The sequence below is a fragment of the Saccopteryx leptura genome, chromosome 3 (assembly GCF_036850995.1).
Source record: "Saccopteryx leptura isolate mSacLep1 chromosome 3, mSacLep1_pri_phased_curated, whole genome shotgun sequence".
Classification (NCBI taxonomy): Eukaryota; Metazoa; Chordata; class Mammalia; order Chiroptera; family Emballonuridae; genus Saccopteryx; species Saccopteryx leptura.
In genome coordinates this window covers 288,850,869-288,864,793 of record NC_089505.1, presented here as the reverse complement: position 1 = coordinate 288,864,793, position 13,925 = coordinate 288,850,869, and the positions used below count along the sequence as shown (strand labels likewise).

The following is a 13,925-nucleotide window of genomic DNA, read 5'->3' as shown; positions in this document are numbered from 1 at the left end:
TTGACCCTGCAACAGGACGTGTACCTAGAGTGGGCCCTCACTCTGCTTCCTGTCTCAGTGTTTGGGATTCCTTTCCTCCTAGCCTTGCTCTTTCCTAGATTAACCAGGAGATCTTGGAAGGCCCTGTGCGTGACTTTGTACAATCACTTCTTGGCCATTCCTGAGCTGTGCCATCCTTAGAGTCTCCAGCCCCACTCCATGTGTGACCTACATGGTGCCATTATATGCTGTTCCAGTCACACAGCTCCTCATCCCACACCCCCTGACCTAATGCCCCCCTGGAAAGTGCTCTCATTTGGTAGATCAAAGCCATGCGTTAGATTAGAAACAGTCCCTACTTGAAGAAACTGGCTTTGGGGATCCTGGGATGGGATCTGGCCCTGCAGCGTGAGGCCCAGAGCAGGTGCCAGTAGCAGAGACTGGTGGCTTCTTGATGATGGTCCCAAAGACCCACCCAAGTGGAAAAGGGCCTGGACTTCCCTTGGGTAGCTATGGCCCTTGAATTCAAAAGTTATTTTATTCCTTAAAACAAATATATTTGAAAGCAAAGATTGAAACCTTCAAACACACTATACTTATCTAACTAGTCTCTACCCTACCCTGAAGCAATTCAAGGAGAAATCCCTCTTCTGAGAGCCTGCATAATTCTAACCATCACAAGTGGGCAGGTTCACTGGAGGTACTCCTGTGTGCCCCAGCATATCTAAAATGGCTTTATCCCTGTATGACAAATGCAGAAAGTATAGGGTGAATGCCCAGAATTCTTACTGTAGGCTCTGAGCCTTTGTTTTACATATACTCATCTAAACTATTATTCATGGCTGCAGGAGAAGCGGGTGCTGGGATGGTGGGCCCCTAGGACCATTTGAGGACTTATGATCATATTTGGGCTTCCCCAATCCTAGATTCATCAAAGTCAGTTTAGACCACGATTTCTCTCTAGAGAAAGGATTTTAAAGTTAGTTCACTCATTGTGAACTCTTTTTGCATTTGTAGGTCTGATGATTTCTTTGCTGGTTTCGTGGCTCAGAACTAGAAGGATATTGTGGTGGTTGGGTGATGTCCTGGGCATCCTGGGGGAGAGTTTGGTATTCATAATGACTGGGAATATTGGTCCAACTAAATGTAGCGAGCTGGGTCTTGCTAGTTTGGTCTCTGTATTGTTCTGAAGGCTGTGACTTAGAGGGCTGTGACTGAACAGGAACAGCTGGCTGTGGCTGCCCAGAGCTCTGCCTTCCGACTGCCTTCCATTGGAACTGTCTGGTGTCATCAGCTCAGCCTCAGGAGAAACAAAATGCTACTGAACAGCAGCAGAGTCTGGGGTCTTCTCTGGATTGTTTAAATGGCCACATGTTCAAAACTTGGGGAAATGTTCTTCTCCAAGTGCTTCTTTGTGGGCTCATTTTTCTTAGTTTCCATACCAGCAGCTCAGGGGGCCCTTGTATCTCCACATTTGCCAGGGGACCTGGGCTACTCACTCTCCCCCATGACCCAACCCCTTGCAAGGCCCAAGTGAACAGCATCATGGAAACAAATTTCCCATTTCCCCAAACCAGCCTATCTCAGAATCTCATGTATTCACAGGTAGCAAGAGTTTCTTCATGGCTCCATTCTTAAGTTTCCTCTACGGCAATTTACCCATATTTCCACTTATTTCTCCCCAGTGGAGATGGAAACTAACAGCTTTGCCACAGAGTAACCTTCCAGAAATTTAAAACCAGTTCCCACACTTTTTCTTCTCCAGGATAAAGAGTTTCAACTTATTTAATCTCCCTTAGAAATCCCATTTTTTTTATCCTTTTAATCATCCCAAGCCTCTATACATTAAAATTAGAATAAAACATGCCAGTTTACTTTATCTCAAATGTCAATTGGAGATGGCAAGAGATTAGAATGGAGCAGTGTGAGGGAACCAGCAATTACAGTGGATCTATCGGGTGCTCACTCTGCGAGTCACCTTAGTCCCTCTGGGGCCAGCCAAGGGATCAGGCCAGTCTGAATCCTGGAGGACACACTGGCCCAGGACAGACTGGGGAGCCAGAAACCAGCAAGGGCCTTAGAGAGCAATGCTGCTCTCAGACTGAGTCTGGGGGACAGACAAGTCATTCCTGTCTCGTATAGGCCTTTTATGTCTAGTGTCCCTGCAGAAACCCAGCTCCTTAGACTCTTTTTCTAAGGAGGACCCCCAGCTCAATGTCTCCTATCATCTCCCTCTCTTTCCCCACCAGGATACGGCTCCCTAGCTTCCTCTCCAAGCTGAGCCATGCTGTGCCTGAGGTGTCTTCCCTTGCTTGCACCTTGGGAAACCCCTTGACCCTTCAGGTCTCTGGACCTGAGCTCTCCCTGAGGTGCCATTGCCTTGTCTCAGGCTTTTGCTCCTAAGTAACACTCGGAGTTGGGAGTCGATATGCTTTTGTGAAAGCAGTGAATAAGATTGAGTCCCCCCAATCTTAGTGCAAGCAGATACCCCAGGCCCATGCCACGTTGATCATTTCAGGTCCCTATACACACAATCCTGTCCCCATGATATCCTCCTGTCAACTAATTTTTAACTTATCTGGATCACAGTTGTGAGCAAATCTCTTAACATCTCAGGGGTTCAGCTTCCTTATCTGGAAAATGAAGACTACATTCCTGGCTTTTCAGCTCTCATTGTTATGTTTGGAGAAATAAATTAACTTAGAGTACCGTCAGGCGCTCTGAACTCCCTGGGTCTGTTGCAGACCCTGGTCAAAAGTTAACTCCCTGTGTTTTAGTCCCAGCTCTGCCCCTGTTCTGGGGCATGCTTGCCCTCTCTGGGACTCAGACTTGCCAGCTGTAAGAAAGGGCCTTGGCCCAGATGCCCCCTTCAGCATGGTTAGCCCTGACTGCCACTGGCCTTGTAAATTCCCTGTGATGCTAGATAGTCCTTGAGGTGACACAGGTTTCTGGGGGAGCCTGTGAGACCCTCATCAACCTCCGGACCCTGAGCATTTCCTACCCCTCTGGCTGCCCCTCCTCCTCTCCACTCCCAGAGCGGATGTGATCTCTCTCTCTCCCAGGAAGCCTGGGAGGGAATGGAGATGGTGAGGACTCACAGAGACTGATCATTCCTCCTGAGCTTCCTGGGGCTTCCTGCTCCAGCCATCACCCCGCTGCCACTCAAGCCTAGAGTTTGCCCTCCTTGGGCCCCCAGGTCTATGTGTCCATCTTCCCAGCCTTGCCTAGATTCTGTAGGGGCGGGGGAGACAGTTATTGGCTTCCAGGGCTTCCCTGACTCTGTTGACTTCTGTCACACCCTCCTGCACAGGGTCACCTAAGGGCCTGAGTCACAGCAGAGAGGGCTGGACCGGGAAGTGGAAGAGGGATGAAGTCACTGAAAGAAGGGAGGAGGGAGTGGAAACCAGAAGGCCCAGCCACCTGCCCGCCCCCACTCCAACACCTCCCTGTCCCTCATCCCCATGCTCAGGGGCAGAGACCTCCCTCATCCTGCCATCCCCTGGCGCTCACTCCACCAGGACAGCCCATGACTAAACCCTCTGCGTGGGCCATCCCAACATCCGCACCCTGTGGTGAGGACCCTGGGAGCCCCACGGCTCCGCCCTGGCTGGGGACACCTACTTGTGCTCGCCATCTCTGCCTCCCTTGGTCTTCTCTCTGCCTTTGCTGAGTAGGGAGAAGAAATGAGGAGACAAGGGGACGTGTGTGAGAGGGTGTGGACCAGAGACACTTGCAGACTTAGCCCCTGGCCCTGCTGACCGCCATGCTCCCCAGTGACCCCCCTGTCCCAGAGGCCCCTCACCCCACAGCCTCTCACTTCAGCACACTAAGCCTGCAGGGCAGGGACCCGATAGGTCTGGGGAGAGAGGGACCTGGAGCCCTGGTGAGGGCAGAGGCCTCAGTACCAGCTGGTTCCCTCTGCCCCCAGGGCCTAGTGGTTTCTCAATGTAGGTCACAGGTGCCTCAGGGAGCCAGGCCACCCTCCAGGCCTGAGCCACCCTACTCCTCCCCTGGTCCCCTCCAATGGAGTGAGGACCTTCCAGGCCCTGAGAGCCTGAGAAAAAGGGTGGACCAGGCAGGTGCTGGGTGTGCAAAAGTGAGCAAGTGCTCCAGGGCGCAGACCAGGGCAAGAATGGTGCCCCTCTCCCTCTTTAGGGGGGCTTCCCTAAACCCTTCTGGAATGTTCTCTCAATGCTTCCCTGATACTGTAGCAATGAGGGTGAAGAAAAGAAAGTGAATAACAGTCAGCAATGTCTTTCTCTCCTCATACTGCCCTGACACAGACCTTGCCCAGGCAAACAAGACTTCCTGTTCAACAGCTCAGGGCCCCAAGGCCCGGACAGCTGACAGCTGCAGTATAGCTTCGGCCAGCTATCCATCCTTCCAGTAGGCGAGCCAGTCAGTCTGTCCCCCTTTTCAAAGGTCTCAAGGTGCCACAATTGTCTGAGACCCCTGAGCAGAGAATGGAGTGGGGCGGCTGACCAGCTCAGCAGCCCTTCTCTGGCCTGGGCCTGGCTGTCCAGCTGCTGGCCGCAGTTGGGACCCCCTGAGAGCTGGCGGGGCTTGCTCCAGTGGAGCAGGGGCTCCACCGAGCTTTCTAGAACGGGAGCTGAATAGGAGATGGATTGGCCCTCGCCTCACATTAATCCAAGCAGGGCCACCTTTCTCTGAATTGTTGATCCAGGTTTTGAGGGAAGTTTGTTTGTTTAGTATTTTCAGAGAATTCTGTGACACCTCCGCCCCCAGGGTGTCACCTGAAAATCTTTGCGACAGAGGAACCAAAGGGGAAATGTGTTACCTGGCGGTGGGCAGGGGAGGGGCAGGAAGGTGGGATTTGTGTCGCTGGAGAGTAAGATGGGAGGCCTTTTCTCTCTCCCTGAGGGGTCTGCTCTGAGGTCTCAGAGGGGCCCAGGCTGGCCCAGTGCGGGGCTTCTGAGGCGCACGGCCCCTGGGCACAGCGTGTACCCATAGCCTGCGCACGCAGCTCCACCACCTGCACACCCTCCTCCCCTCCGCACACTCCGGGCCTCTGGGCCTGCAGAGGGGAAAAGGACTCTCTGTGAAAAAACAATACCCTCGTGATTTTACTGCAGACACTGTCATGCCTACAACTAACATTAGTAACAATACGCAGGGCCCTGTGCTGAGAACCTCACGTGCCTGGACACATTGAATCCATCCGTCTCACAGGCAGATGTTGTTATTACCCTATTTTCCAGATGTAGGAGCTGAGGCTCAGCTTGCCCTCAGTCACCCACCCAGCTGCAAGCAGGGGGTAGGATTGACCTCATGGTGGTCCTTGTTGCTAGGGGACCTCTCCGTGGAGCCCTGGACAGGTCTAGATTTTCTACTGGAGCCCACGTGGGCTCCTCCGCCAGCGTTCCCTCTCTGCGAGCCTCGGCTCCCACCCCCATGGCTCCGTGCGCACTCGCAGGGGCCCCCAAACTTTTTACACAGGGAGCCAGTTCACTGTCCCTCAGACCGTTGGAGGGCCACCACATACAGTGCTCCTCTCACTGACCACCAGTGAAAGAGATGCCCCTTCCAGAAGTGCGGCGGGGGGCCAGATAAATGGCCTCAGGGGGCCGCAGGCGGCCCGCGGGCCGTAGTTTGGGGACGCCTGGAAAGCAACCATAGGGCCAAGGATCCATATGGCACCCACTGGGGAACTCTAGGGTTCGCTCATGGTTCCAGGCCTCAGATGGACACTCAGCCCTGGGTGGGGGAGTGGAGGGGACCCCAAATTCAGGTGAAGAGGCTGGGTTTGGGAGGGGTCTCTCCAAATTCCCACCATGGCTCTGACCCTGGCTCCTCCGGGCGGCTTGGGGGCCGCGGTGCCTCTGGAGCTCAGCTTGGTGCGGGGACGAGGGGGTGGGCATGAGAGGGGCGTAGGAACTGGTAAAGCAGCACTCTGGGGGTGAGGCTGGGTGGGTGTGCTGACCCCTACACGCAGCCCTGTGCACACCCCGGGCACACACCCTTGCATATCTCTGTCAGAGCCCCAGCCACGCACATGTGCCCCATTGCCCTCTGGCCCCGGGCTGAGGAGGGAGGTACCTGGCCTCCATGGGTCTCCACCAGAGTGCAAGAATGAGCCTTAAGTAGAACGAGAAAAGTGTCTCCAACTGATCCCCCAAGGTGAGACCCACCAGGGAGGAGCCTGGTAGGAACCACTACATTCCCAGGGACACCAGGAAGGGGAGTTGGGCAGAATGAGGTGAGACCACGGAGAGCAGGAGCGCCAGGAAGGTGGAGGAAATGAGAAGGAGAGTCTAGAATACAGGGAATGCACAGGAAAGCCCTACGTCTCTGGAGGGCAGCTGCAAGATAAAAGCTGGGGCTCCTTTCCTCATCCTTCCTAAGGTGTGGCTCCTAGAGCCGCGACAGCAGCAGAGCCCAGAGACCGGCTATGTGTGCAGCTCCCTGGCCTCGCACAGAGGGAGAGTGTGTGTGCATGTAAGTGTGTGAAAGCACATGTGCACGTGTGTGTGTGTGCATGGGCATGTGTGTGCTGAGTGCTGAGTCTCTCTTCGGAGACTGAGATGGATGTGCACTGACATGTGAAAACCCGGAATCCTGATTTTGTGCTTCTGAGAGCAAAGCGCCCATGGGTTGTGGTGATTCATTGTTTTTCTGCAATAGTGACAGCTGGGGGAGGTGTGGAGAACCCTTCGAGTAAGGGAGACCCTGCTCTGACCCAGGGCCGCTGTGAAGCTCAGCTGCGCGCTGTTTGTTTGAAGGGCCCTCAGTATGGAGTGGGGTGGCCAGAGCTGAAAAGAAGGTCCTCCCACACACCCTGGCCCACTCTCATGGGATTGAGAGAGGAACTGGCCCAGCGCTGCCTGGACCACAGCTGCTCGCGTGGGCAGCGCTCTCGACTGTCCAGAGCTCCCGGAGAGTTGTTTCCCATGGGTCTACCCCCAGGATCCAGAGTATCCCTGGGTTTGTCAGGCTGTCGGAGTTGAGGGGAGCCAGGATGCTCAACCCATTTCTGGTACTGACCCTGAGGGGTTAGTGACTTGCCCAAAGTCACTCAGCTAGTCAATGGCAGTCAGGATGGGACTTAATGGAACTTAGCTCTCCTGATTCAGAGCCAGCACCATTTTTCCTACAATTGGTGGCCCTTACATGACTTCCGAGCTTGTCCCCAGAAAGTTCTTTCTCAGAGTCCACCTGCTGTCTCAGACAGCCCCCTACAAAGCGCTTTCCTACAAGGGACAGAGGACGAGGACCAGGTGGTGCCTTTTGTGTCAGCATCCTTGGCTCTCACTGGGTCCCCAGCTCCTCCTCTCACCACATGCAGTCAAATTCCTACCCTTTGATTATCCAGCTGCCAAGAACCTGTTTGTCCCCGGCCCTTACATGGGCAGCACTCAGCACCCCAGTTACAACCTGTCCCTCCACCATCTCTTTGGCTCTCCCAACAGCAGGTGGTGGGGAGGTGTCTCATTGTTCTGGGTCCCATTTTACAGGTTAGAAGAGATGGTGAAGAGGGTATGTGACTGGCCAAGAGTCACAAGGCTAGTAAGAGACCGAGCTGGGATTCAATTTGCAAGCTCCTCCCACCCCACCTAACCTGAGGTCTATGGAGGACAGGCTCCAAGCTGGCCTGGGCACTGTCACCCCACCCACAGCTGCCTGAGGTCAAAGGTCCAGCCTCATATCCCATGGGCATGGTTCCTTTGACTTCATTAATATTACTCCCCAGCAGGCTCCCAGGGTTCCTTAAGCTCGTGTGTGTGTGTGTGTGTGTGTGTGTGTGTGTGTGTGTGTGTGTGTTTGTGGGTATTGGGAATGGTTCATGTGCAAAGAAAGAAACCGTATTTGTCCTATAAAAGTATCCAATTCAATTCCATTAATTTAGAATGTGTGTTTTTTCAGAACAGGGCCTGAATGAATTTGAATTGGAAAAGGAAGGTGGAGGGACATTGGGAGATGGTTGCAGTGGGAGGGGAGTAGCTCCTTCTCTCAGAATCCTCCCCGTCCTTAGACGTACCCTCAACTTACCTGCATTTTCCACGTTATCCCCAGTGACCTAGGAACTATGGGCAACATTTTGCTAGCCCATATTCTGTCTCTCTGGGCTCTAAGAGTAATACAGTTGTGTTTCCTTTCCTGGTAAAAAAAATAGTGCATTTGGAAAGCACCGGCCTGGACACAGCTTGCTGTCATCTGCATAGCAGGACATTTGCAGGTGTGAATTCTGGATACGAGGGTGCTGAGATATGTTCTCAACAGAAGAGAGGCCAGGTCCTGACTGGGACCTCTGCCTTCACTCTGGCAGGAAGAGGCCCCCCCTTGTTTGGGCTTTTACTGGGCCAGAGCGGCCCTGCTCCCTGGAGTGGGGGCCTGATGGGGGGGTTGCTCAGAAACACCTTTTCCCTCTTATATGTCTTTCAAGCAACTCAACCCTGTTCTCTGAGCTCAGTTAGGCCTAAGGGACCTTCCTGGGGGAATAGGCATCTGTCCTGTATCTTTGGGGGCAGTGGGCAGCCAGAAGTCCCAGCCTGTTACCTCCGGAAGCTCTTCTCGCCTGGTGGCCGGGAGCTGGGGCGGGAGCCGGGGAGCAGCCCATCTGTCTCCTGGCTCTCCTTCTCTTCCTCTTGAAGGGACTCATCCCCTAGGAAGTCCCCATCATCCCAGGAGCCCACTGTGCCGTCTGTGGCCTGATACCGGACCTCCACGCACAGGCTGGTCTGGAGGGAGAGATGGGTGGTGAGCAGCTAGAACAGCAGTAGCAATCATATCCCACATGCGAAGTGCTTTCCCACCCTTAACTCAGTGGAGGGAGGCAGCTGGGTATTATCCTCGCCTCTCCTATGTTGCAGATGAGAAAGACAGGCATGCACAGAGTCAGTAAACTTCATAGGCTCCAGCTCTTGGCTCTATTCTTCTCTGTTACCGAAGGTTGGGGGCCTGCCTTGGAGAGCTGAACTTGGATTGGGGATGGACCCTCCACTGTATACATAATCAAGAGCATCATTCAGTGTCCCCAATGAGTAGGTCACCCCTCACCCTCAGAACCAGGGCTGCCCACAGGGATGAGGGGTGGCCCGCTTGCAGTCGGCTGACCTCCCTCAGCCCTGATGCTCCTTGAGGATGTGAGGATGTGAGCTAGTGTCCCCTCCAGGAGAGGAGCCCAGGCCCTCGACACCTCACAAAGGTGTGGAGTCAGCACTTTTTCCCACTCATCTGACACCCACCCTCTTACCCTGGAAAGGAAGGGATCTGGGGGTGCCCCGGGATTTTCTCTGGGGGATAGCAGAACCCCAAACCTGGGCTCAGGCTGTGCATTGAAGAATCCTGATTTGGCTTCTTGCTTTGCATCCTTGGGCCACTTACTTCCTTTCAGCTCTTGCTTCTCCCCAGCATACAGGGAAAACGCATTCTAGTCACTTCCCCAGGGGGGTCACTTGCTCCTGAGACCCACATGGGCACCCTTCAGTCAATGGGTAGACCTCCGAATGCCCAGGCTTAGATTTCCCAAGGGAAGAAAAAGGTGCACTCATTTTCTGAACCCTCACTGTGCTAGACGGCATGCTGACGTGCTTTAATGTAAACTCATTTGATCTTCTCAGCACTTCAACCTTCCCTGCCTACCATATCAGAGAGGTTCAGTTACTCGCTCAAAGTCACATTGTTAGGAAGTGCTGGAGCTGGATTTAAGCCCAGCCTGGCTGAATCCACACCCCATGTCTTTCCCACTGAGCCAATGTGGCCCTGTTGCTGTGACCAAGTATAAACATGGTGGGAAAATGCTGGCCTGAAATTGGAAGCCCTGGGTTCCCGTGCTGGCTCTGCTGTTGATCAGCTGTCTGACCATGACCAAATCTATTTTCCATCCAAGGATGTCAGGGCTACCATCATAAAATGGGCAGTAGGTGGGTGGTGGGTGGGCTTCATGATCTGCCCACAAGATCCATGATCTGCAGCTGAATTCCTAAGTCTGATTCTAGAAATACAGGGCATGGGCTGGCTGGCTGCCCTCCCTGCCCACTTCCCTGGCTCTCTCTCTCGTCTCTTCCTGTGCTCCACTCTCTTCCTCCGGACATCTGTGGTCTCCTCTAGGTCATCCATTCTCACTGGTATGATGCTTGTCCTGCATCCTCTCTCTCCTCACTGGGGCGACTGAGACCCTAGCCCCCTGACTTCAAGAGCCCCCCACCCCCACCTGCACCTGCCTATGGAGAGAATGACCTGGCTAGCCCCAAACGTTCTCCTTGTTCTCAGCAAGGAAGTGTCTTGACACCATGGGGATTTCTGCCCCACCCTGACACTCCTTAGAGAGGGCTCCTTCCATTCTGGCTGTCTGTGGCTGAGTTCTGCCTTTTGAGACTGTTCTACTGCTGCTACATGGGGCCATACATTATGTAGGCCCAGGGGGGAGGAACCATGGTACAGATCCATTTTACACATGGGTAAACTGAGGTCAGAAATAATAGCTATCAATATTATTTTATATATTAATTGAACACTTCACTATGTGCTTAAATGTTCTAAGCACTTCCTGTGTGTTCTTTCAATCCTTCAAACAACCCTGTGAAGTAGATACTATAATTTTGCTTACTTTGCCCAAGGCAGTCACCTGCCCAAGTCACAGTTAGTGAGTGGCCTAACTAAGGTTTGCATCCAGGTGCCTTGTTTCTCACCACAATACCAAACTGCCTGGGAGCAGACGTTAATGAACTCAAGGGGGTGGATGCATCAGAGCAGAGCCTGGGCTCTGGGCAGCCAGGCTGCTTTACTTCCTTGCTTTGTTAGAATGTGCGTTAAGTGCTATAGATTGTGCATCGTTAGTGCATGTGCGCTCATGATGGGATGTGACAAGTGGAATAGAAGTGAGATCCTTGTCTTCACAGAATGGCTAGTCTTAGAGCCAAGTGAAGGCCATGCCCTCGAGTGACCAGCAGAGCTCAGTCTGGCCTTTGGGTGACCAGCAGGACCCCTTCAGTGATTCCTGAGCTGGGTTTGTATGAAAGGAGGACCCCTTGGTGCAGAAGGAAGCGCATCCCCACTCTCTTGCACTCTAGAAAGGGCTGCGGTGGCCACAGCCACCAGGGGGAGGGGTTTTGGCAGAGTTTGACCTGAGTTACCTCCTCCTGTCTCACCTCTCCATCTGTGAGGAGTATCCCCGAGACCACTCTATGTGTCTGGGGGAGGAGGTGAAGCAGGCCCTTAGGTGAGCCCACAGTGGGCAAGTCCAGGAACGCTGGGGCACGCTTACCTTGATGAGAGCATTGTTGTCATCAATCAGCGTGTCGGTCACCTCCACATGGTTCTCCTCTACCACCTTCTGCAGCACCATGCGGAAGGTCCCAATGAGCCTGTGAGTGGCAGAGGGACAAGGCAGTTTCAGGTGAGGCCAGAGTGAGGAGCTGACGTCCCAAGAGGTTGTGAGTGGTTGGGAAGGACATGAGCAGGCTGGAGAGAGTGAGGGCTTGCTCAGGCTCCAGCCGGAAGGTGGCCCCGGAGCCCGGGCAGCACGTGCAGGAGGATGTGTGACCCCCGGCAACTGTGTGTGAGACCCATTTTCCTGGGAGAGCTCAGAGGCAGCGAGCACCCAGGGGGATGTTCACAGACTAGAACAGGGCTGAAGGGTGCAGCTACGTGGAATCAGGGTGCAGCGGGGTCCCTGCACGGCAGCTTCCAGGCGTCCAGCGCGGAGGCTGTGGGGGAAGGACGGGAGGCTCCTCTACTTTGGACCGCCCTAACCATGACCTAAGTCTCTCTCTCCCCCACCCCCTACACACACCACCGGCTCATTCATCCCACATATAGTGATGCCCACACTGGCATTCTGCAAGCTCCTTGAAGGTGAGGACCTATCTGATTGTGGGATCCCCATTTTCCCAGGGGAGAGGCAGCGCAGTGCTGTGAAGAGCACAGTCCTGGAGTCAGGCTGGGATCTGAAACCCAGCTCTGACACTTGCCAGCAAGTTATCTGCTTCCCGAGAAATTGACTTAGGCTCTCTCGGTCCCAGTTCTCTCTGCAGATGAGCTATTAACCCCTACTTGACAGAGTTATTTATGGTTTACAGGACTAACTGGAATCCTCTGTGCTGAGTTGTTATCTGAGTGCCTAGCACATAATAGTCCTGTCGTTATTGAGGGCGTGCCCTGCACTCTGAGTCCTCCAGGGCAGGGATTATTTCCTATTTCCAGCCTCTATTTGATATTTCTGGCACACTGGTGATCTCAGTGTCTACTGGCAGAATTAATAAACAAGAGTGGGTGCCCAATAAATGCCAACTGAGTTGACTCAAGCCCCCTCCCACCCTGCGGTGTGAAAGTTGTTGTTCTGGGACAACAGAACAACAGGGACACAGAAAGGTCCTCATGGGCCACTCCACATGGGGTAGATTAACACACACACACCATTTCCGGTTGAAGGAACAAAAGCTGAGGAGGGCATCTCAGTGTGTGAGAGCTGGATGGGGTGTGAGGTTGTCCGGTGCGGCCCTTGATTTATGAAGGAAGAAGGTGAGGCCAAGAAAACAGGATGCAACACAGCTAATTAATGGCAGATCCAGGTGAGGTGAGGTACTGGGTGAATTCCCACTTAACAGGTATGGAGTCCATGTGAGGGGAGGAAGTGCTGGGAGCAGCCATGTTGGGTGACTATGAAATCCTTCCCTCTCTATCTCAGAGTCCTACTGGCCAGCCTGTCTTCCCTGCCTGAGGGCAGAACTGTTCATACCATTCCCCCCTCTCTACAGCCTGAGGAGGCTTCTAGGAGCTTCTCAGACCTAGCCCTGCCTTAAATCGTCTTCTCTTGCTGTGTCCTGGCCTCTCCCCACCTTGGCAGTGCACAGAGAGAAGCACTGGCCTGGAGGTCTGGGGACCTGGAGACTGCCTCCGAATCTCCATTTCGTCTTTATAAAGTGAGAGGTGGGCTCCCAGCGTCTGTACTGTGGGGACCTCTAACAACAGACTATAGGCACAAGAGAATGCCCTGGCCTTTTTGCAACTTCACTGCTTTGTGTTCTAAACCAGTGGCTCAAACTTCAGCATGAACAGAATGATCCGGAGGGCCTGTTGAAACACAAATGGCTGGGACCCACCTATGCTTGGTTGTGCTGGCAAATGTTGAATGAGTGGCTGGGGGAGGGGAAGGGCCGGATTGACCTGTAGCTTTTGCACCTTCCATGGCGTACATACTCCCCCCACGGCCAGTTTCAGGCTACCCCCACGATGTCACAGAACTCAAAACTGGGAGGAACCTACACCCAGCATATCCGCTCTTGGGAGTTGGAATGATCTAGCTTCAGCTCACCACCCGTCCCACCCCAGGACATCTGATTCACAGGTGGGTGGGGCCAGAGAATGTGTGTTTCTGACAAGTTTCTAGGTGATGCTGATGATGCTGGCTGGGGAGGGGTGGAAACACAGGGAGAGTTCCTGTTCTACTACTGCCCTTCGCTGACCAGAACTTCAGGCCATTTTAGTTCCCCATGGCTCAAGCCCTGTCCACACACAGACTAAATGCCGTCCCATTGAACACCTGATGGACGGCCTCCCTAGCAGATGCTCCAGACAGCAGAGGGAGGCCTAAGGACAAGCAAGGATGCTGCAATATGACAAGATACCCCCAGGGGGCAGGATAGAACTATACCCCCCACAAGTGCTGAGTCTCAGACCTTTAGCCTTGGGAGAGGACTGAGAGGAGGGCTTGTCATGCATTCTATTAAGAAGGCATCCCCTAAACATCTTTCCTGACACAGACTCTGAAGACGCTGCCTGATGCCCCTGCCGGGACCTCACTACCCCACGGCTACTCTCACGGCTAGTTCATCTGTCACTGCTTCAGTCACACAGTGATCCCAGGCCCGCCTTCCGGCAAGCACCCCCGCTCCTGCCCTGGCTCAAGCCTGTCCACACACAGACCAAACACCATTCTTACAGGGAGGTGTGGAGACAGCCTAGAGTCCGGGCCCTGAAGTCAGACA

General features: G+C 53.8%; 1 protein-coding gene across 2 annotated transcripts in view; it reads right to left on the bottom strand.

The window, feature by feature from the left end:
• Nucleotides 1-13,925, bottom strand: part of OTOF (otoferlin) — an 84,893-nt gene that overhangs the window by 40,391 nt on the left and 30,577 nt on the right. The window contains exons 4-6 of one of the 2 annotated variants that reach the window (XM_066372418.1): nt 11,204-11,303; nt 8,494-8,675; nt 3,601-3,645 (exon numbers count right to left, since the gene is read on the bottom strand). In XM_066372418.1, coding sequence (XP_066228515.1) covers nt 3,601-3,645; nt 8,494-8,675; nt 11,204-11,303 — 327 coding nt within the window. The remainder of the gene's footprint in view (nt 1-3,600; nt 3,646-8,493; nt 8,676-11,203; nt 11,304-13,925) is intronic. The other variant, XM_066372417.1, reaches the window with a different exon arrangement.